Here is a 22,070-nt window from a genome sequence, read left to right on the forward strand (position 1 = left end):
CAAACTAAATCCACACCAGGAGGCTGTGTCGGATGAGCTTGTGGTTAGCACATCTATATTTCTGTAGGTACACCAGCACAGGTCACTTGTTGAACCGGTTGCAAATGTGTGCTTGAATACTGTCTCAGCAAAGTAGCCCGAGGTGCACTGCATATATGACAAGCCTAACTGTGTAGGGTTCACAGATAAATATTTGGTTGAATAAAAGGTGTGGTCACCTGACATGAGTATTGGAAACTGGTTTCAACAGACAAGTCATCTTTTTCAGAGGTACATTTTCTTCTCATGCACAACCAGCAGGCCTTTTGGTGCCCTAGTCGACACACACACACACACACACACACACACACACACACACACACACACACACACACACACACACACACACACACACACACACACACACACACACACACACACACACACACTTTTAATGAAGTTAAAGGTATGAATACCTTTTCCGACACTGAAGAGGACGCTGCACTGACCTACATTCCCTTGATATTCTGTCTAACATTATCTATAATAACACACCTGACTCCATCCACAGCCCCAAATCATAAGACCCCAAAAAGGGGTCTATAAAATGTGAGTGTGTTAACAGATTATTAACTAACACAGACTAAAGACTCTGACACTCCATGGACGCGTTGAAACACAAATGATTTACATCCTGGTACACCAAAACAACACAACGATCAAAACACCATTTTACCTGAAGGCACTGTGCACTGCTGCAGGAATGAACCGGTTCATACCGGTCACACTGACAGTTGTTGACTCCCGGCAGTTACCAAACAGCTTGGTTACTTACTTTGAGTGACGGAATGTAACTAAGTACATTTACTCAAGTACTGTACTTAAGTACAATGTTGAAGTAGTTCGGGTTGAGTTTTTCCATTTTCTGCTACTTTATACTTCCACTCCACTACATTTTGGAGGCAACAAATCTGATAACTTTAGTTACTTTAAAGAATAAATGCTAAATCAGAGCTGGAGTAACTCATTTTTTAAATAAATCATTTTATTGGCAAGCAGATTTGTAAAAATCCTGATAATCAGATAAAATGTTGAATGTTACGTGTGTGTGTGGAAATATGTACAATTTATTTTTACTTGTACTTTTGGTACTCAAGTACATTTAATATCAGTAATTTCACTTTTACCAAACTAATGTTATGACATGATATCTTTACCTTTACTCAAGTATGACTTGGGCACTTTATACAACACTGCTTACTTCACTCAATTAATATCAGCTCAGGGTTTTCATGTCTGTCACTTCTGCCCAGCTGACGTCAGGGAGGGAAACATCTATTTCATTGTGTAGCTGCCAAACATACACATCTAGTGCATACGCAGGTTATGAAGCTGCCAGCAGTACATGTTAGTAATGTGTGAAGAGCAATAAAGTATTACGTAGCTAAACTTAACACTGTAAATCAGAGGCTAGCTTGTTTGCATTTTAAAAGCATCACAAAACATGAAGGTGCGGTCAAGTGGAGTGTTGATGTTGTTCCTGAGCAGCTGCCAGTTTACCCTCCACAGTCAAGACAGGTAGCTAACACACCACAACCATGGATGTATGTAGGTTTCAAACTCCTAGTCAAGGCTCTTGCCTTTCAGATGGAAACAGTCCTGCATTCAATTACTGTAGCTCAGCAGAGCAAACTGTTTTTCAGGCTGTAACTCCTTTCATAACCTGCCATTTGATATAATTTCATTCATAATTCAAGCAATGCAATTTAACCCCCAGCCTTTGTTCAAGCAATGCAGTGTAGTTGGACCCAGGAGCAGACAAGGCAGGGAATACAGTAGTAAAAAAAAAACAAAAAAAAAAAACACGACTCTTCACAGGGAGTATGCAGGTCTGAGTAGTGACAGGCTCTGGCTGGAGAATCTGCCGGAGGGGAGGTACCTCACGGTGGCGCTGGTGGATAGTGTCCAGATACACTGAGGAATCCAGCTGCTGGAGAAGAGACATGCGATTTCCATCTATACCACTCTGAAGCATGTCAGTTCAGACAATTTTTGTGGTCTCTGTGTCTGATAACACCCTGCTAAGTTGTCATCATTCAACTTATTGTGGTGGGGTATACTCCCCTGGTACAGAGAAGGGTGTAATGCTGGTGAATGCAGCCTTGAAGCAACTGCCCCCAACAAATTCCCTAATCAGGGCCAAGCTATAAGGCACCTGTGTGCCATTGTTCGACCTGTTCACCCGCACAACAACATTTATTCAAATATTTCTTGGGGTTGCAAGTCCCCAGGTGGTGTTGTCCGGCTTGTCCGGCTTCCCCCTGAAGGGACAGGCAAAAACAATTGCAGAATGCAAACTAAATGTAAAGATGCAGGCAAAACACAAAACTACCTGTTACCTGCAGGTGAACCTGAAAAAAGGGGAAACTAAAATTAGCTAGGCTCACTGCAAGTTAAAATACATTTGAAATACAAAGCCAACTCACCACTTATGGCACCAGACATAAACATAGAAAGCACTCTGATAAGGGGCAAACAGGGATTCCTCACATGGACAGGTCAAACAAAGACAGTCCACTTTAATACACATGTCAGGTGGGAAGATGCATTAAAAATGTTTTTTTCCAGCATACCTGGGACACCAAACACAGCCAGCTCCAGCAGGAGGCAGAGGTCGAACAATGGCACACAGGTGCCTCATAGCTTGGCCCTGATTAGGGAATTTGCTGGGGGAGGAGTTGATTCAAGGCTGCATTCACCAGCACTACACCTTGCTCTGTACCAGGGGAGTGCCACCACAAAAGCAGACCTCCACCTGACGACCTCAGAGGTCTGGATGGTTCATAACGTAGCAGCAGATCAGAAATGTATTTTGGCCCGAAATCATTCAGTGCTTTATAAACCAACAGCAGGATTTTGAAAGCTATTCTTTGACTGACAGGAAGCCAGAGTAAAGCTCTAAGAACTGGAGTGATGTGCAACCAGTTCTGCAAGTTACCTGTGCAGGTTTGTTACACGTACAAATAAGTGTGCCAAATGTGCTAACATACCTGGTTTATCTACCAGCTCATCCGACACAGCCTCCTGGTGTGGATTTAATTTGCGCACCAGCAGTCAGTCATCATGTCGGATGCAAAAGTGAAAGACTTTGATGAACTTACGTCTTTTCTGGGCGACTACGGACTTTTTCAAATTTTGATAATTGTTCTGCTCAGTTTAGCTGCAATTCCAACTGGATACATGGGAGTGATCGTGGTTTTCGTTTCGGACACACCAGAGTATCACTGCAAAGAGTCCATCAACTCCAGGCGCAACGGCACAGATGTGGAGCAACGCAGCTGGATCGGACCTGACAGCTTTTCCCGGTACAAACTGAACGGAAGCTGGACGGAGACAACTGGACTCAGCAATGACACAGAGCAATGTGTGGATGGATGGGTGTTCAGCACTGAGATATACAGCTCCACTATTGTGTCTGAGGTGAAACTCTCCCTTCTTTGACTTTAGTTTCATTCAGATTTCACTTTAATGTCAGATTTCTGTGGAAGTTGTCCGGCTGTCACCTGAATGACGGTCTTCTCTCCTGTTAATGACAGTGGGATCTGGTGTGTGAACATGCATGGAAGGTCCCTTTTTCCACCTCCTCATTCTTTGTAGGAGTCATGATTGGATCCTTCATCAGCGGTCCGTTCTCAGACCGGTAAGCAGTGGTGGAGGATGTGTGCAGATCCTTAAGTAGAAGTGTCGATACCACAGTGTGAAAAGTCTTTAATTGAAAACCTTTCTTGTGTGAAAGTATGAAAGCATTATCAGTGAAATTCACTTCAAGTGTCAAAAGTACAAGTACTCATTCTGACAAAGGAAAATGTTCTCTGTCATTGTTTTTCTATTATAATTGAATTAATATCACTGCATATTTATGCTGCAGATATAAATGTGCTTTTTATACTGTGGGGTTCAATCTAGTAATACATCATACTCTATGACATCATGTTTGCAGTGTTGCTGTCCTGTGAGAACCACATATATGTAGATTATGATTTTTTTAAAATCAGCTTTTAATGGTGTCAGAAAAACTGCCTGTTTTGAGCTTTGTGACTGAAGAAGGATCATTTCATTAACACATAAAGGAGCACTTAACCCTTCAGTTTATCATCAAATCAAATCAAAATCAAAATCAAACTTACCAAATTTGGTAATACACAGCTTTCACTGAACAGAGAGTATGAAAAAATGTCATCGAAAAAGCAGGTTCCTCATTGCCTTCCTCACTCATAAATAAAATCACAGCTTCACTCATTTACCCGTCAAATACTTTGGATAAGCCCTTTTTGCTCTAACTCTCTAAATTTTGCTGTTTAACAACTAATCAATTAATTGATGTATTGTTTTAGCTCTGATTTTGTTAATATATTTTTACTTGTTTTTTTACTCATGAATAATGGTGTTCACTGACGTCTGTTGTTCTGCAGGATTGACGGAAAGACAAAGAAGAGAAGAACTGACTGATCACATAACAAAAGCTAAATGTTATCGGGTTGACGATGTGTGCTTAAAGATCACCCATGGTCTGTTAATTTCATGTTTCTGTGCATCACCTTGCAGGTTTGGCAGAAAGCCAGTGTTTTTTTTCACTATGATCTTACAGTCAGTCACTGCCTTAATCCAGGCCGCCTCCGTTAGTTGGGTCATGTTCTGTGTCCTCAACTGTCTAAAAGGACTTGGCCAGACCAACTACTCCACATCACTCATACTGGGTGAGACAGGCAGCACATCCACTTCTATTGGTCTCAAAAGAGTCCCTACCTCTATCTCAACTCCAACATCTTACTGAACCAGTGAATTCAATATGGCTGCAGACAGTTTGATCTATACGTTCATGTTCTCCCTCATCTTAATGCCATGCTTGTGGTCCTCTTCTTCATCAGGGTCTGAGATGTTGGGTCAGTCTGCCAGGATAAAATTCGGTCTGCTAGCCCAAGGTGTATGTTATGGCATTGGCTACGCCTTGTTGCCGCTCTTTGCCTACTTCATACGAGGCTGGAGGATGCTGCTGGTAGCTTCTGCCATCCCCGGATTGATATATATTCCAATGTGGTGGTAAGTGATTGGCTGATAAGGGCTATTGATCAGTGGTCCATGTCACATATCAGAGTCATTTTATGCCAAACCCTCTTCTATTTAAGTTGTTACTGGAAGCCCTGGTAGATAAAATGAGAACCATTGCTTCCTGTGGTAAAGATCTTGATCTGGCTAGCATGTGCATGTGCAATGGATTTTTAACACTTTTTTCTTTTTTAAAACACAGCAGTTTGCAGGATGCATAGCGACGAGGTAATGTATCTATTTGAGGCTAAAAGGGAGAAAAGAAATAGCAAACAAAAAGCCACAGACTCAACCAAAGATGTATAGAAAACTAAAGATAAATAATGGCCCATCTTTACCACATTTACATGGTGCAAGGTACACGATTAGTTCAGTTATAATTTTACAACACCAGGGTTTTCAAGTTTGAGTCCCTTTATGCTACATCACAAAAACAACAACAACAAAAAAGCAAACTATATTAATGAGTTGAGTGTTGATGAATTGAGGAGTCTCACAGCCTGAGGGAAAGACGCTGATCTGCAGTCTGATGGTACGGCAGCGGATACTCTGTCGATTGGACCACTTTGTGACCTTGGCAGCACCCTATCAGCAAAACCAAAGAAGTCTGTGTATGTCTGAAAGAGCCTGGTGCTGGTGGCATACTCTGGATAACACAATCATCACATAGTGCCACGAGCACAAAGCTGATATGTTCACCAAACACACCCAGCTGTGACACCCAACGTCAAAAAGATACCAAACGCCTGAAAGATTTTGTTTCATGACAAATGATAATTGCAAGGAGTGGCAGAGCAGCAAGGTTTTGATAATGTGCCCATGTTTTGTTGATACTAATGTAGGCTATGTTTTCCTCATTATATATTAGTTGAAAAATTATATTAGGATTAGCCAAGAGGGCAATTGTCCATTCTGAGAGTCAGTGTATCACTCAACTGCAGATGCAGATATGTAAGTTGACTGCAGGTCATTGCAGAGGTGGATAATAATAAGAATGTACTTCTGTGTCTATGCCAAGACAACCAGACTGGGCTTGTTGTTTAAATCAGTTCTCAGTGTAAATGAGTATCTGTCTTTGTGTACTCAGACCTGGATCATAAACTGGTCTGTATGCCTCCCCCTGTTTATGCTTCTCTTTAAAATCAGACACTGATCTCAGTCCTGACACTTTGTTCATATTCTCTGCAAAGTTTACATGTTTTGATTTCTGATTGTATGAAATGATTACAGTACATGCATTAACAGATGCAAATATATCCCCTTGAACCTTTTAACTTTTTTCAAATGGCTTTCTAATGTCTGTGTTGTAAAATGCACATTTTTTCATTTTAAATGAACTTCCATCTCTCTCTTTCTGCTCAGGGTCATTCCTGAGTCTCCACGTTGGCTTTTGCAGAAAGGTCAGGTTGAGGAGGCTGAACTTGTCATACGTAATGCTGCCAAAAGGAACAGAGTCCCCGTGCCTGAGGTTATATTCAGGGCTGGCGAGTGCTTGGAGCTAATGGTATTTATTCCATTTTCACTCCTCATGCTGTGGAACTTGTTGAGCTGCAGTATAAAATATGACCCACACCAGGTGTGACTGTTCTGTTTTTTTTCATATTTGTCGAATACAGAAAGATAAAGGTGGAGAGGAGAGGACGCACACTTATATGGACCTGATACGCACTGCCAACATGAGGAATATCACAATTCTAGGTGTTTTCACATGGTAATGTATTTATTTTCTCTGTTGGTAGATATCCTGAATATAGCTGTGAATAAAATTGAATCCATTCCAAAGTAATTCCATTATATTACTTTATAAATATACATTTATATCCATCCATCCATCCATCCATCCATCCATTTTCTTCCGCTTATCCGGGACCGGGTCGCGGGGGCAGCTGTCTGAACAGGGACACCCAGACTTCCCTCTCCCTGGATACTTCCTCCAGCTCCTCCGGGAGGATCCCAAGGCATTCCCAGGCCAGCCGGGCGACATAGTCACTCTTGCGTGTCCTGGGTCTTCCTCGGGGTCTCCTCCCCCCGGTGGGGCATGCCTGGAACACCTCCCGAGGGGGGCGTCCAGGGGGCATCCGATACAGATGCCCGAGCCACCTCAGCTGGCTCCTCTCGATGTGGCGGAGCAGCGGCTCTACTCCGAGCTCCTCCCGCGTGGCGGAGCTCCTCACCATATCTCTAAGGGAGCGCCCGCCACCCTGCGAAGGAAACTCATTTCGGCCGCTTGTATCCGGGATCTTATTCTTTCGGTCACGACCCAAAGTTCGTGGCCATAGGTGAGGGTAGGAACGTAGATTGACCGGTAAATCGAGAGCCTCGCCTTACGGCTCAGCTCTCTCTTCACTACGACAGACCAATACAACGACCGCATAACTGCGGCCGCCGCAGCGATCCACCTGTCAATCTCACGCTCCGTCCTTCCCTCACTCGTGAACAAGACCCCAAGATACTTGAACTCCTCCACTTGAGGCAGGAACTCTCCCCCAGAGCCGGAGGGAGCAAGCCACCTTTTTTTCGGTCGAGAACCATGGCCTCGGACTTGGAGGTGCTGATTCTCATCCCAGCTGCTTCACACTCGGCTGCAAACCGCTCCAGGACATGCTGGAGTTCCCGGCTCGAAGGAGCCAACAAGACAACATCGTCCGCAAAAAGCAGGGATGAAATCCTTTGGCTCCCGAACCAGATCCCCTCCGGCCCTTGACTGCGCCTAGAAATTCTGTCCATAAAAATAATGAACAGAACCGGTGACAAAGGGCAGCCCTGCCGGAGTCCAACATGCACTGGAAACAGGTCTGACTTACTGCCGGCAATGCGAACCAGACTCCTGCTCCGGTCGTACAGTGACCGTACAGCCCTTAGCAGAGGGCCCCGGTGTTCCACCTCGGATTCCTCCTGAATCCGAGGTTCGACTATCGGCCGGAATTCTCCTCTCCAGTACCCTGGAATAGACTTTACCAGGGAGGCTGAGGAGTGTGATCCCCGATAATTGGAACACAGCCTCCGGTCCCCCTTTTTGAATAGGGGGACCACCACCCCGGTCTTCCAGTCCAGAGGCACTGTCCCCGACTGCCACACGATGTTGCAGAGACGTGTCAGCCAAGACAGCCCCACAACATCCAGAGACTTGAGGTACTCAGGGTGGCTCTCATCCACCCCCGATGCTTTGCCACTGGGCAGCTTCCGAACTACCTCAGTGACTTCAGCTTGGGTGATGCATGGATCAACCTCCGAGTCCCCAGCCTCTGCTTCCTCTATGGAAGGCATGTCAGTGGGATTGAGGAGATCCTCGAAGTATTCCTTCCACCGCTCCTCCATGGCCTCCCCGAACCTTTCCCAGACCCGAACCTTTGCTTCCGCAACCGCCCGCGCTGCAGCACGCTTGGCCTGCCGGTAGCCGTCAGTTGCCTCAGGAGTCCCCCGAGCCAACCAGGCTTGATAGGACTCCTTCTTCAGCTTGACAGCATCCCTTACTTTTGGTGTCCACCACCGAGTTAGGGGATTGCCGCCACGACAGGCACCAGAGACCTTACGGCCACAGCTTCGAACAGCTGCGTCAACAATGGAAGCGGAGAACAAAGTCCATTCGGACTCAATGTCCCCAGCCTCCCTCGGGATCTGGTCAAAGCTCTCCCGGAGGTGGGAGTTGAAGACCTCCCCGACAGAGGGTTCCACCAGATGTTCCCAGCAGACCCTCACAATACATTTAGGTCTGCCAAGTCTGTCCAGCTTCCTCCCCTGCCAGCGGATCCAACTCACCACCAGGTGGTGATCAGTTGACAGCTCTCTTCACCCGAATGTCCAAGACATACGGCCTGAGGTCAGATGACGCGACCACAAAGTCGATCATTGACCTCCAGCCTAGGGTGTCCTGGTGCCACGTGCACTGATGGACACCCTTATGCCTGAACATGGTGTTCGTTATGGACAAACTGTGACTAGCACAGAAGTCCAACAACAGAACACCGCTCGGGTTCAGATCGGGGAGGCCGTTCCTCCCAATCACACCCCTCCAGGTAACACTGTCGCCGCCCACGTGAGCATTGAAGTCCCCCAGTAGAACGATGGAGTCCCCAGTTGGAGCACTCTCCAGTACTCCTCCCAGGGACCCCAAGAAGGCCGGGTACTCTGCACTGCCGTTTGGCCCGTAGGCCGAAACGACAGTGAGAGACCTATCCCCGACCCGAAGGCGCAGGGAAACGACCCTCTCGTTCACCGGGGAAAACTCCAACACATGGCGGCTGAGCTGGGGAGCTATGAGCAAGCCCACACCAGCTCGTCGCCTCTTACCACGGGCAACTCCACAGAGTAGAAGAGAGTCCAGCCCCTCTCAAGGAGTTGGGTTCCAGAGCCCAGACTGTGCGTGGAGGCGAGCCCAACTATCTCTAGTCGGTAGCGCTCAACCTCCCGCACTAGCTCAGGCTCTTTACCCCCCAGCCAGGTGACATTCCATGTCCCCATGGCTAGAGTCACCGTCCAGGGATTGGGTCGCCGGGGCACCCGCCCAGAACAGCCACCCAAATCCCACCACACCTGCCCCTTATGGACCATCCTGCGGGTGGTGGGCCTACGGGAGGGCGGGCCCACGTTGCTCCTTCGGGCTGTGCCCGGCTGGGTGCCGTGGGCAAAGACCCGGCCACCAGGCGCTCGCCTGCGAGCCCCAGCCCCAGGCCTGGCTCCAGGGTGGGGCCCCGGTAATGCCAATCCGGGCGACATAACATCCTTGATTTGTTCTCTCTCATAAGGGGCTTTAGAACCGCTCTTAGTCTGACCTGTCACCTAGGACCTGTTTGCCTTGGGAGACCCTACCAGGGGCATTAAGCCCAGGACAACATAGCTCAAATACATTTATATTTGTTGAATAAAACCTCATCACTCTGATTGTCAGATCATGACCAAAACCATCTTGGTTCATCTTGTCCTCTCACCAACTCTGGTTGAAAGGACAAGAGGAAATTTTGAGAAAGGAGTGAAAGAGAAGGCGGACATCAGTGAAGTATCGGGAATAAACAAAATGGGACCCAAATGTAAGACAGGCAGGCAGCTAACTGAACAAATAGCACAAAAAAATAGAACAAAAAAGTCCAAAGTCCAAATTCAAACAATACAAAACCAAAAGTCCAAATGCAAGAAACACAAGGCAGGTGGCAAAAAACAAAAGAAGCAGGCAGAGGCAAATTTAGGAATTAAGCAGTACAAAAAATACGAAAACAAAAAAGGTTACAAACTGAAGAAGCACTGGGAACATGAGGAACACTAGGAACATGAGGAGCCTGATGAACACAAGGAACACAAGGAAACACAGGACTGATGTTGGGAAACAATAAAGGAACTCAGGAGACGCATGACAAATATAGACAGTGGGCAAGGAGCAAGACAAAAACACAGGTTTAAACAGACAGGGAATAGTTAACAAACTGTCTGCTTTGCCCCTCAGTCCTGCCTCCTGGTCAGGTCAGGACTGAGAGGCAGGGCCAAAGGACATACCAGGTCGGGGAGGCGACCCAGAAGCTGAGCAGAGTAGCCAAGGCGGGTTAGAGGCCGGCAGCAGAGGCAGAACCCCTCTGGAGGCCAGCAACATAGCTTGAACTCAGGACAGGAATCTGGCAGCTTGGGTGCAGCACCAGAGACCAGTAGCTGGAGGCCAGAAAAGGAGGAGTCTAGCTGTGGGTCAGCAGGGGTGGATGACTAATGACATGGGGCTGGCGTTGGCTGGACTGCCAACCGAAGACCAGGACTGGCCGGGCTTAGGCCGACTCAGGAAGAGGCTCAGGACAAGACAGAGGGAGACGTGTCGAGGACCGACCCAGAATCAGACATGTCGTCAGAAAGAGGAGAGGCGTCTTTAATGCAACACATCCTCATACTGACTCCCAGAATGATATAACTCAGTGCTCTCAAAACAACATGACTGTTACAGGTTAGGTTTAGACTACAGAACTACTTGGTTTGGTTTAGGCACTAAAAGTACTTGTATAGATTTAAGAACAGATCATGGTTTGGGTTAAAAGAAGCATATTTTACCATGTAACTTTAGTTACCTAAGTAGTTATGTTGGACCCACAATAATATCGTTCCCATAAGTCACTTTGACACAAAAGCATGAGAAAATAGGGACCAGGTTAAAGTCCAAGTTGCACCTTTAATTGTGCAGTGTTGATTCTGTGTTTCTGCAGGATGTCTACTGCCATGATCTATTTTGGTCTCTCTCTCAACACCAGTAACCTGAATGGAAACATCTTCCTCAACTGCTTCATTTCAGCAGCCATTGACATTGCAGTTTATGCAGCCACTGGGCTGCTGGTCAACCGTGCACCTCGACCCACTCTCCTCTTCTGCATGCTGATCCTCTGTGGCATCATGCTCTTGATCATCCAGATGGTTCCTGAAGGTCTGAATCAGTACAACATTGACTGAATCAGGAATATCTGAAAGGAGAAGAAGACACAGTGATTTTGTACAATTGTCCATGCCTTGTTTAAGAATCACATTTGTTTTTCTCAGACATGCCTGTCATGCTCCAGGTGTTCGCCTTGGTGGGAAGGATGGGCTCAACTGGTGCTTACATCTTCCTCTTTGTGTTCTTCACTGAGCTGATGCCCACTGTGGTCAGGAACATGGGCTTAGGGGTCACCAACACAGCTGCATTCATAGGCTCCATCATGTGTCCGTACGTGATCTACATTGGCAAGTGTTTTTGACAATATTTCGTATTAAGGTCCTTGTAATAAGCACAAGGTAATAGGTTTGTCTAACTTACATATTGGTAAGGTGATGAACCCATGGAAATGAACAGATCGGTGACAAGTCTAATTAAAGTGGCCTTCATTCTGTTTGCAGGTGTGTACAGCAAGGTCCTGCCGTACATTATTTTTGGTACAGTCTGCCTCATGGCTGCTGCTGTGAGCATGTTGCTGCCAGACACCAGAAACTGCAAACTTCCTGACCTCATCAGCCAGGCTAAACCCATCAGAAGGTATGTCACTGTGTGTGAACAAACACAATGGAAGTTAAAGACTTCTAAGTATTAGACAACAAACTGAGACAACAAATCTTGTGACTATGTTACTACTGTTACTGTAAAATATAAAAATATAAACAAAAAAAACATGTGAAACTAGGGGAATTCCCAGTGTCCGCTACTTGGACAATAAACCAACAAACAAATACCTCCTACAAGCCCCAGGGAAATAAAATGGTAAACTGAAGGTGTAAGGGGGCTTGAGTTTTACGGGGTTCCCAAATAAACAAAGTTTCCTCCCTAGAAAGATGTGGGCAGCCAAGAAAACCCAATAGGGGCCTAAACAGACCAGAGTTTCTGGCTGGCGATCTACACGGAATGAGGTCCTCAATGGGTCAGGGACAGATTCAGACTGAATCCCCTGCAATCAGTCATGAGGGATTTTGGAAAATCAGCCCAAAACAAAGAAAAATAGCAAGTCTCAAACAATCGGACTGCTACAACTGCATGAAGAGCAGGTCTGGAGCTACATTTTCACTGATAAACAAATAGTGTTGATCAGAAATCTGTACAGCAGAGAGGCAAACATGTTGTAGAGTTAACTGCATGACAGCTTCATCTCTTTGTTTGTGATAATGTGCATTTCAACAATTCGTTTCTCTCTGTTTCATCTCTCTCTGTGTCTCTTTGTATCTTAAAGCTGCTTCTGCTGCTGTCCAAAGAAAACAGCTGCTGCCCAGTCAGACACAACTGAAGACTGTAAAGAAGGAACAAGAGCGCCCCCTGCTGACAGAACATCAGACAGCAAGAGTCTATCGATCAAAAGACAAAGCCTTTAAAACACATAAACTGTGTTTCTGTCTTCTGATGAGTTGGCAAGACATTAATGTTGTTTAGGAGAGGGAGCCTCAGAGCTTCTCTGGTCTGTTCACATTCATGTTCATTATTTACATTTATGTCAACTTGAAAAGATTTCATTATAAAGAGGTAGCTGGGATACAATTTTTGAAAACACTATATTTTGTTGACTAATAAGCAGATTTGTTATTGTTGTAATGATTATCATTTGTCCTGTTTGTTACCAGCATGTATAAAAAAAACTCTCTTGATGACAGATCAGGCCTCGGGCCATGATCAATTGTTATTTAAAGGATTCCTTAACATGGTGAGTTTTCATGTTTTCATTAGTTTTCATGCACCTTTGCACTGACTTGGATAACAAGACATTTCCATACATGCCATGAGTGCCTTGTATGATAAAACAATTTATACAGTAAAAGAAACATGAACTTACACAATTTTGTCCAATGTATACATATATCATATACTGTATATCCCTGTATTTTAGTAAGTAACTATACTAAGTACCAGTAGGAACCTGTATTGTATATTTACTTATTCATACAATAAAATTACACAGTAATTTGTGAAAAAATAAAAGGTAAATATGAGGAAATTACACTGTAAATCGTGGGCTGTGAAATGCCACCAAAGGTATGATAACTACGTGTTGATCAGGGTCCACAGGATTATAACACAGGATGCAATGAATATAAGTTTTGCAAATTCCCTGACAAATGTGGAATTAATCAAATTAATACAATCAATTGATATGCAGTGACACTGAAACGTTTAGGGTCTGGAGCCCCGGCAATGTTTTTTCTTGCCTTGGTTAGTTGATAATCTAGCTGTGGACAGACACCACCTGAGGGAACAAGAGGCAGGCGCCAAACTATCATTATCATCATGAATCCCACAAATGACTGTGTTGAGTAATCAACTATTTGGAACAACATGTATGAAGTCCAAGACCATTATATATTACATCAAAGCACAGAGTCTACAACACATTAGTGTCACACGCTCGCCCTCTGCTGGCCAGGACGCTCAGCTGTGGCTGATGCTTGGCCTCCTGCCTTTCCAGGTGAAAGCGGTCTGGCTGATTATGAACCAATAGGAGGGGGTGAGGGCACTAGGCTCTGGCTCTCTCTCCATTCCACCTTCCATCCAGAGATGCAGTCAGTCAGCCTGGAGGCTGGCTGTGGTATTATGTTTTTATGTTTATCTGATGGGTGCCATAGTCTAGTTTTTGTGGCTTTATTTCAGTTAGGTTTAGTTGTTTCTTTGTGTTAGGGTAGAGGGTTAATGCCCAGCTCTGACGGCCCTGGTAGGCTGGTCTGGGAGACTGCCCTTCGTTTGTTTGTTTTATTTATTGTTTAGGTTTTTTTTCACTTTGTTTGGTTACTGTTCATTTAATGAATTCATCTTCATTTAAACTGCAACTTGACTTGGGTATTTGTGATTAGACCTCATGAGCAAACACGTTGCAACAGTGGTGAGAAAAAAATTCTTTTTTGTATTTTGTATTTGTATTTGTATTTTTGCCAGTTATATTATGGAGCCGTGTGACTACCAAGGGGCCCCAAGAGTGATTTTTTTTGTGTGTGTGTGTGTGTGTGTGTGTGTGTGTGTGTGTGTGTGTGTGTGTGTGTGTGTGTGTGTGTGTGTGTGTGTGTGTGTGTGTGTGTGTGTGTGTGTGTGTGTGTGTGTGTGTGTGTGTGTGTGTGTGTGTGTGTGTGTGTGCCTTTGCCTTTTCCAGCCAATTTAAACTGTCATTCCAGCCATTATTGATTCAGCAAACTGAACTCTCCTTTCACTGTAAATATGGTTCTATAAAACAAGACACTCGTGGCATGTGTGGAAATTTATTGTTCAGGTCAGTGCAACAGTGACAATCTTACAGCCCACATCTGAAACACGTCCAGTTGCCTACGATAGAGCACTTAAGTCTGCTTATTAGTCAACAAAATATAGTGGTCTGAAAAATGTATCCCAGCTACCTCTTTATAATGAAATCTTTTCAAGTTGACATAAATGTGTCAACTCATCAGAAGACACAGAAACAGTTTGTGTTTTAAAGCCTTTGTCTTTTGATCGATAGACTCTTGCTGTCTGATGTTCTGTCAGCAGGGGGCGCTCTTGTTCCTTTCTTTACAGTCTTCACTTGTGTCTGACCGGGCAGCAGCTGTTTCCTTTGGACAGCAGCAGAAGCAGCTTCAAGATACAAAGAGACACAGAGAGAGATGAAAGAGAGAGAGACGAACTGTTGAAATGCACATTATCACAAACAAAGAGATAAAGCCGTCATGCAGTTAACTCTACAACATGTTTGCCTCTCTGCTGTACAGATTTCTAATCAACACTTTGTTTATCAGTGAAAATGCAGCTCCAGACCTGCTCTTGATGCAGTAACAGTAGTAATAGAGTGACAAGATTTCGTTGTCTCAGTTTGTTGTCTAATACTTAGAAGTCTTGTACTTCCTTTGTGTTTGTCAACACGTTCACACACAGTGACGTACCTTCTGATGGGTTTAGCCTGGCTGATGAGGTCAGGAAGTTTGCAGTTTCTGGTGTCTGGCAGCAACATGCTCACAGCAGCAGCCATGAGGCAGACTGTACCAAAAATAATGTACGGCAGGACCTTGCTGTGCACACCTGCAAACAGAATGAAGGCCACTTTGATTAGACTTGTCACCGATCTGTTCATTTCCATGGGTTCATCACCTTTAATACGTTAGTTAGGCAAACCTATTACCTTGTGCTTATTACAAGGACCTTAATACGAAATATTGTCAAAAACACTTGCCAATGTAGATCACGTAGGGACACATGATGGAGCCTATGAATGCAGCTGTGTTGGTGACCCCTAAGCCCATGTTCCTGACCACAGTGGGCATCAGCTCAGTGAAGAACACATAGAGGAAGGAGTAAGCACCAGTCACGCCCATCCTTCCCACCAAGGTGAACACCTGGAGCATGACAGGCATGTCTGAGAAAAACAAATGTGTTAGTGCCATTTGTAGCGGAATAACTGTGTATTTTGTTTTGTTAAGAATAAGTGACTCCACAGTTTCTTTGCACCATGCTTAATTAGGATTAGCAATTACTGCAGTCAGCCCTGGCCTCTGATAGGCCGCACAGTCAACAGGCTTGCCTGTGCTTGTTAGATTTTTTAGTTGAAGCTGTGGAGCCTTGAGGGCACACTAGTTTTTAACCGTGCTTTGAACCACCGTAATTTTCCATTTATTGTGCTCAACATGCGCTTTTGTATGACAGAAGAAAGTTTCAGTAAACAGTAAAACGAAGAACCTGGTCTACGGAGTTTTATTGAAGCACGAGTCAACTCTATGCTTGGACTCTATGGCTTAAGTGGGCATCTTTGAAGAAAAAACGGAGCCATATAAAAAAATGTAATACTGTAGTTAAACAAGGCATGGACAATTTTACAATCAGTGTCTTCTTCTCCTTTCAGATATTCCTGATTCACTCAGTGTTGTACTGATTCAGACCTTCAGGAACCAGCTGGATGATCAAGAACATGATGCCACAGAGGATCAACATGCAGAAGAGGAGAGTGGGTCGAGGTGCACGGTTGATCAGCAGCCACGTGGCTACAGTCACCACAATGTCAATGGCTGCTGAAATGAAGCAGTTGAGGTAGACGTTTCCATTCAGGTTACTGATGTTGAGAGAGAGACCATAATAGACCATGGCGGTAGACATCCTGCAGAAATACAGAATCAACACGGCATGAAGAGGGAAGACAGTGTGCTGAAATAATATTTTGATCACAAAAATGATTTTTTAAAAGTGCGATATTGTTCCCAATGTTACTATAAAATGTATTTATTCAAGTCACTTTGAAGAAGCTGCAGTTGAAATTTTATGTGGTTTAATTATTGAAAGTGGACTAACAGTCGACAATAAATAAATCAAAGTTATTAAAGGGTAACTTTGGTATCTTTAACCTGGACCCTGTTTTCATTTTTTGTGTCTAGGTGATTAATGGGGACAACATTTTTTGAAACTGGTCCACTATTGAACAAGACTGCTGCAGCCAGCAGCTGTGACAGTGGCTGCAACTTCTGCAATGTAATTCCTGCAGGAAATATTTTACTGTCAAAGTACGTCCACTTAAACTTCTTCATTTGGCCACTGACTGTCATGGTTTGTGCCTCTTGAAAAGAAAGATGACTATGATGTCAGGCTGTTACTTACTGTAAGTGTCTGGAAGACATAAAGGCCTGGATGGCAATGAACTTTTTAAAATTCAATGACAAAAAGACGGAAGTGATGGTTTTTGGTGGCGCATTTTTTTCTCCTTGTTTTAATTTCTAATTTTCATTGCTTTTTATTGTGTGGCTATTATTATTTTATTATTTTTACTCATGTTTTATGTCTTTCAATTTATTTTTGTATTTTTATGTAATTTTGGGCCTTTCTTCTGTACAGCACTTTGGTCAACTTTGGTTGTGTAAAAGTGCTTAACAAATGAAGTTGGACTGGATTGGATTGGATTTCCTGTTTTATTTTGAAGTTCTCTTCTCAAGTGTCATGTTTTGATTTTCACCTTCTACCTTTGTCTCTTTTCCACCCATTTCCTGTTCACCTGGGTGTTACAGTATATTCAGGAAATCTACCAACATAGAAAATAAATACATTACCATATGAAAACACCTAGAATTGTAATATTCCTCAGGTTGGGGGTGCGTATAAGGTCCATATAAGTGTGCGTCCTCTCTCCTTCACCTTTATCTCTCTGTATTCAACAAATGTGAAAAGAAACAGAACAGTCACACCTGGTTATCAGAGTTTGGGCCATATTTTATACTGTATCTCAACAGCTTCCACAGCATGAGGAGTGAAAATGGAATAAATACCATTAGCTCCAAGTACTCGCCAGCCCTGAATATAACCTCAGGCACGGGGACTCTGTTCTTTTTGGCAGCATTACGTATGACAAGTTCAGCCTCCTCAACCCGACCTTTCTGCAAGAGCCAACATGGAGACTCAGGAAGGACCCTGAAGAGAAACAGAGAAGTTCATTTAAAGTTAAAAATATGCATTTTACAACACGGACGTTGAACAAGCACGTTAGAAAGCAAATTGGAAAAAAGTTAAAAGCTTCAAGGGGATATATTTGCATCTGTTAATGCATGTACTGTAATCATTCGTACAATCGGAAATCGAAACATGTAAACTTTGCAGAGAATATGAACAAAGTGTCAGGACTGAGATCAGTGTCTGATTCCAAAGAGAAGCATAAACAGGGGGAAAGCAGACAGACACTCAATTACACTGAGAACTGGTCTAAACCAGCACAGTACAGTCACACCCATGAAGGTGACTAGAATACTGCCCACTCGGGGCTTCAGTACCACACTTTGCAGTTGGATATTGGACTTCCTCACAAGCAGACTGCAGACAGTTCGGAGTCACAACTCCTCTACCTTAGTGCTCAACACCGGAGCCCCGAGGACTGTGTGCTCAGCCCCCTCATGTTCACAGTGTAAAACCTTGACTGCACTCCCAGACATTGAGAGAACTCTATTGTGAAGCACACACAATACATAGACATCTTTGACATAACGCCAACACTGTTATTTCTTCACACTCTGTTGGTAATGTTAGTATATTCTTTTTAATGTCTTAAATGTCTTAAAATTCTGAGTGTTATTTTTAATAGCAGACTGCTGAGGGTGAACTGAGGAGTCTCACTGCCTAAACGAAGAAGCTGAACATTACTCATCACTATGCATCCTGCAAACTACTTTGATTAAAACAAAAAAAAAGTGTTAAAGATGCATTGCCTCTTTCTTTCACTCACAAAACAAATACACATGCTAGCCAGATAAAGATCTTCATGACAGGAGGTGGTGGTTCTCATATTGTCAACAGGGGCTGCCCGAACAAAATAACAGTTCCTTGAAGAAGCTTTGACTCTGGTATGTTACATGGACCACTGATCAATAGCCCTTATCAGCCGATCACTTACCACCACATTGGAATATATATCAATCCGGGGATGGCAGAAGCTACCAGCAGCATCCTCCAGCCTCGTATGAAGTAGGCAAAGAGCGGCAACAAGGCGTAGCCAATGCCGGTACAAAGACCTTGGGCTAGCAGACCGAATTTTATCCTGGCAGACTGACCCAACATCTCAGACCCTGATGAAGAAGAGGACCACAAGCATGGCATTAAGATGAGGGAGAACATGAACGTATAGATCAAACTGTCTGCAGCCATATTGAATTCATTGGTTCAGGAACATGTTGGAATTGAGATAGAGGTAGGGACTCTTTTGAGACCAATAGAAGTGGATGTGCTGCTTGTCTCACCCAGTATGAGTGATGTGGAATAGTTGGAGATATGGCCAAGTCCTTTTAGACAGTTGAGGACACAGAACATGACCCAACTGGCGGAGGCGGCCTGGATTAAGGCAGTGACTGACTGTAAGATCATAGTGAAAAAAAACACTGGCTTTCTGCCAAACCTGCAAGGTGATGCACAGAAACATGACATTAACAGACCATGAGTGATCTTTAAGTACACATCCTCACACTGATAACATTTGTCTTTCATTATGTGATCAGTCAGTTCTTCTCTTCTTTGTCTTTCCGTCAATCCTGCAGATTGTCTTACTGTTGTTTGATTTGGCTGCTAGAACAACAGATGTCAGTGAATTATTCATGAGTAAAACAACAAGTAAAAATATATTAACAAATTCAGAGCTGAAACAATACATCAATTAATCAATTAGTTGATGGCAGATAGAAGCAGTACATCACTGTTCAAAAGGTGTCATTTCCTGCTGCCACTAGGGGGCACTACGACTGTAACATAACATTGGCATGTAGATGTTTTCAGGGCAGGACTTTAAACGTATTAAGTTTGGGGCGGACTCGAGCATGTACAAGCGAGTTACAGCAACTTCTTATTTCGAGGGGAATCGTCGAATTTCGTGGCACTGCTTCAGTCGCGCCATTCAACTGAAGTTCAAGCTTCTGATATCTTTCATTTATTTTTTTCACGTCTTTCAGGTTAAAGGTGCTACTTGTGAGAAAAGTGGATTTTTGAGTCTCATTCTCCAACCTGTCAAAAACTGACACTTTGGGAATGTAGGACGGGTCAGCTGCCACCCTAAAGCGTCAGTTTTTGCTGTAGGAGGAGTTTGCAGGGGCTGCAGTGAAAAGTACAGGAAAATGTCATTTCCTGTTGCCACTAGGTGAGGATATGACCCTCCACCACTGCTTACCTGTCTGAGAATGGACCGCTGATGAAGGATCCAATCATGACTCCTACAAAGAATGAGGAGGTGGAAAAAGGGACCTTCCATGCATGTTCACACACCAGATCCCACTGTCATTACCAGGAGAGAAGACCGTCATTCAGATGACAGCAGGACAACTTCCACAGAAATCTGACATTAAAGTGAAATCTGAATGAAACTAAAGTCAAAGAAGGGAGAGTTTCACCTCAGACACAATAGTGGAGCTGTATATCTCAGTGCTGAACACCCATCCATCCACACATTGCTCTGTGTCATTGCTGAGTCCAGCTTCCTCCGTCCAGCTTCCGTTCTGTTTGTACCGGGAACAGCTGTCAGGTCCGATCCAGCTGCGCTGCTCCACATCTGTGCCGTTGCGCCTGGAGTTGATGGACTCTTTGCAGTGATACTCTGGTGTATCCGAAACAAAAACCACGATCACTCCCATGTATCCAGTTGGAATTGCAGCTAAACTGAGCAGAACAATTATCAAAATTTGAAAATGTCCGTAGTCGCCCAGAAAAGACGTAAGTTCATCAAAGTCTTTCACTTTTGCATCTGACATGATGACTGACTGCTGGTGCGCAAACTAAATCCACACCAGGAGACTGTGTCGGATGAGCTGGTGGTTAGCACATCTATATTTCTGTAGGTACACCAGCACAGGTCACTTGTTGAACCGGTTGCAAATGTGTGCTTGAATACTGTCTCAGCAAAGTAGCCCGAGGTGCACTGCATATATGACAAGCCTAACTGTGTAGGGTTCACAGATAAATATTTGGTTGAATAAAAGGTGTGGTCACCTGACATGAGTATTGGAAACTGGTTTCAACAGACAAGTCATCTTTGATACATTTGAGTATGATTAAACTTCACAGAAAATAAAGGAATGGCACATTCATCATTTTAAAAGTAGGCCCACTCTGGCCCGGCCACGCAGCCTGATTACAGCCTTTATTATCATGTTTGAATTCATTCATTAAAAGGGGGAAAAAACCCCCTACATGCAATCAAACACATTATTTATATGGGCCGCTAAAACATACTGTCGAAAATCATGAAGGAGCCAACAACGCATATGGACATGGACCTGTCAGAGGTACATTTCTCATGCACAACCAGCAGGCCTTTTGGTGCCCTAGTCGACACACACACACACACACACACACACACACACACACACACACACGTACTTTTAATGAAGTTAAAGGTACCTTTTCCGACACTGAAGAGGACGCTGCACTGACCTACATTCCCTGGATATTCTGTCTAACATTATCTATAATAACACACCTGACTCCATCCACAGCTCTAATCATAGGTAAGACCCCAAAAAGGGGTCTATAAAATGTGACTGTGTTAACAGATTATTTTTTTGTATTTTTTTATTTTTATTTTTTTTATTTTTTTATTTTTTTTTATTTTTATTTTTTAACATTTTTATTGAACAATTTCAGTGTACAAAAATACAAGGTATACAATAACACACAGCACATAGGTGACAAACAGTAAATAAAAAAGACAGTACAAATATATATATCTATATAAAATAATAATAATAAATAAATAGTTCAAGCAGGGGTTTCAGGAAAAAACTTTTCATAATGACTCAGTAAGGTATTACTTTTTTTGTTATTTAACAAAATCAGGGATTTGAGCAAAGAGCTCAGTTCCAGGAGAAAAGGAGCAAATCTAGGTAACGATTTTGCAAACTTTTGTTTGTGAATGAAACATTTTGCATATAGAATAACAAAGTTCATCAAGTGTTCAAGAGCATTGTCTTTTGGGTTAACATAGTAGCAAATAACATCTTTAAGGGTAAGAGTGTAGACAGAATTGGCAGCATCAAAAAAGTGAGATTCAAGATCACTCCAAAACCTTTTAGATATATCACAATAAAAAAACAAATGTGAAATT

General features: G+C 43.6%; 2 protein-coding genes and 1 long non-coding RNA gene across 3 annotated transcripts; 1 reads left to right on the forward strand and 2 right to left on the reverse strand.

The window, feature by feature from the left end:
* Positions 1-1,018: 1,018 nt before the first annotated feature.
* LOC311266804 lies at positions 1,019-2,537 on the reverse strand. The gene is made up of 3 exons (XR_014623771.1): positions 2,466-2,537; positions 2,372-2,390; positions 1,019-1,969 (listed from the first exon to the last, which is right to left on the reverse strand). It is a non-coding gene; the product is annotated as an uncharacterized lncRNA (long non-coding RNA).
* A 565-nt stretch (positions 2,538-3,102) lies between these two features.
* Positions 3,103-13,114, forward strand: LOC311267085 (organic cation/carnitine transporter 2-like; the record flags this gene model as incomplete). Its single annotated transcript, XM_084369929.1, has 10 exons — positions 3,103-3,459; positions 3,576-3,679; positions 4,585-4,736; positions 4,908-5,079; positions 6,448-6,589; positions 6,702-6,796; positions 11,262-11,476; positions 11,590-11,772; positions 11,926-12,061; positions 12,747-13,114. The coding sequence occupies 10 exons, from the start codon at positions 3,103-3,105 to the stop codon at positions 12,883-12,885; spliced, it is 1,695 nt and encodes a 564-aa protein (XP_084226055.1). The 3' UTR covers positions 12,886-13,114.
* A 1,532-nt stretch (positions 13,115-14,646) lies between these two features.
* Positions 14,647-20,718, reverse strand: LOC311267088 (solute carrier family 22 member 4-like; the record flags this gene model as incomplete). Its single annotated transcript, XM_084369932.1, has 10 exons — positions 14,647-15,100; positions 15,406-15,531; positions 15,689-15,875; positions 16,396-16,610; positions 17,551-17,645; positions 17,767-17,908; positions 18,882-19,053; positions 19,225-19,379; positions 20,142-20,245; positions 20,362-20,718. The coding sequence occupies 10 exons, from the start codon at positions 20,716-20,718 to the stop codon at positions 15,010-15,012; spliced, it is 1,644 nt and encodes a 547-aa protein (XP_084226058.1). The 3' UTR covers positions 14,647-15,009.
* Between the last annotated feature and the right edge of the window lie 1,352 nt (positions 20,719-22,070).

The sequence above is a fragment of the Pagrus pagrus genome, assembly GCF_965226575.1.
Source record: "Pagrus pagrus genome assembly, chromosome: 12".
Taxonomy (NCBI): domain Eukaryota; kingdom Metazoa; phylum Chordata; class Actinopteri; order Spariformes; family Sparidae; genus Pagrus; species Pagrus pagrus.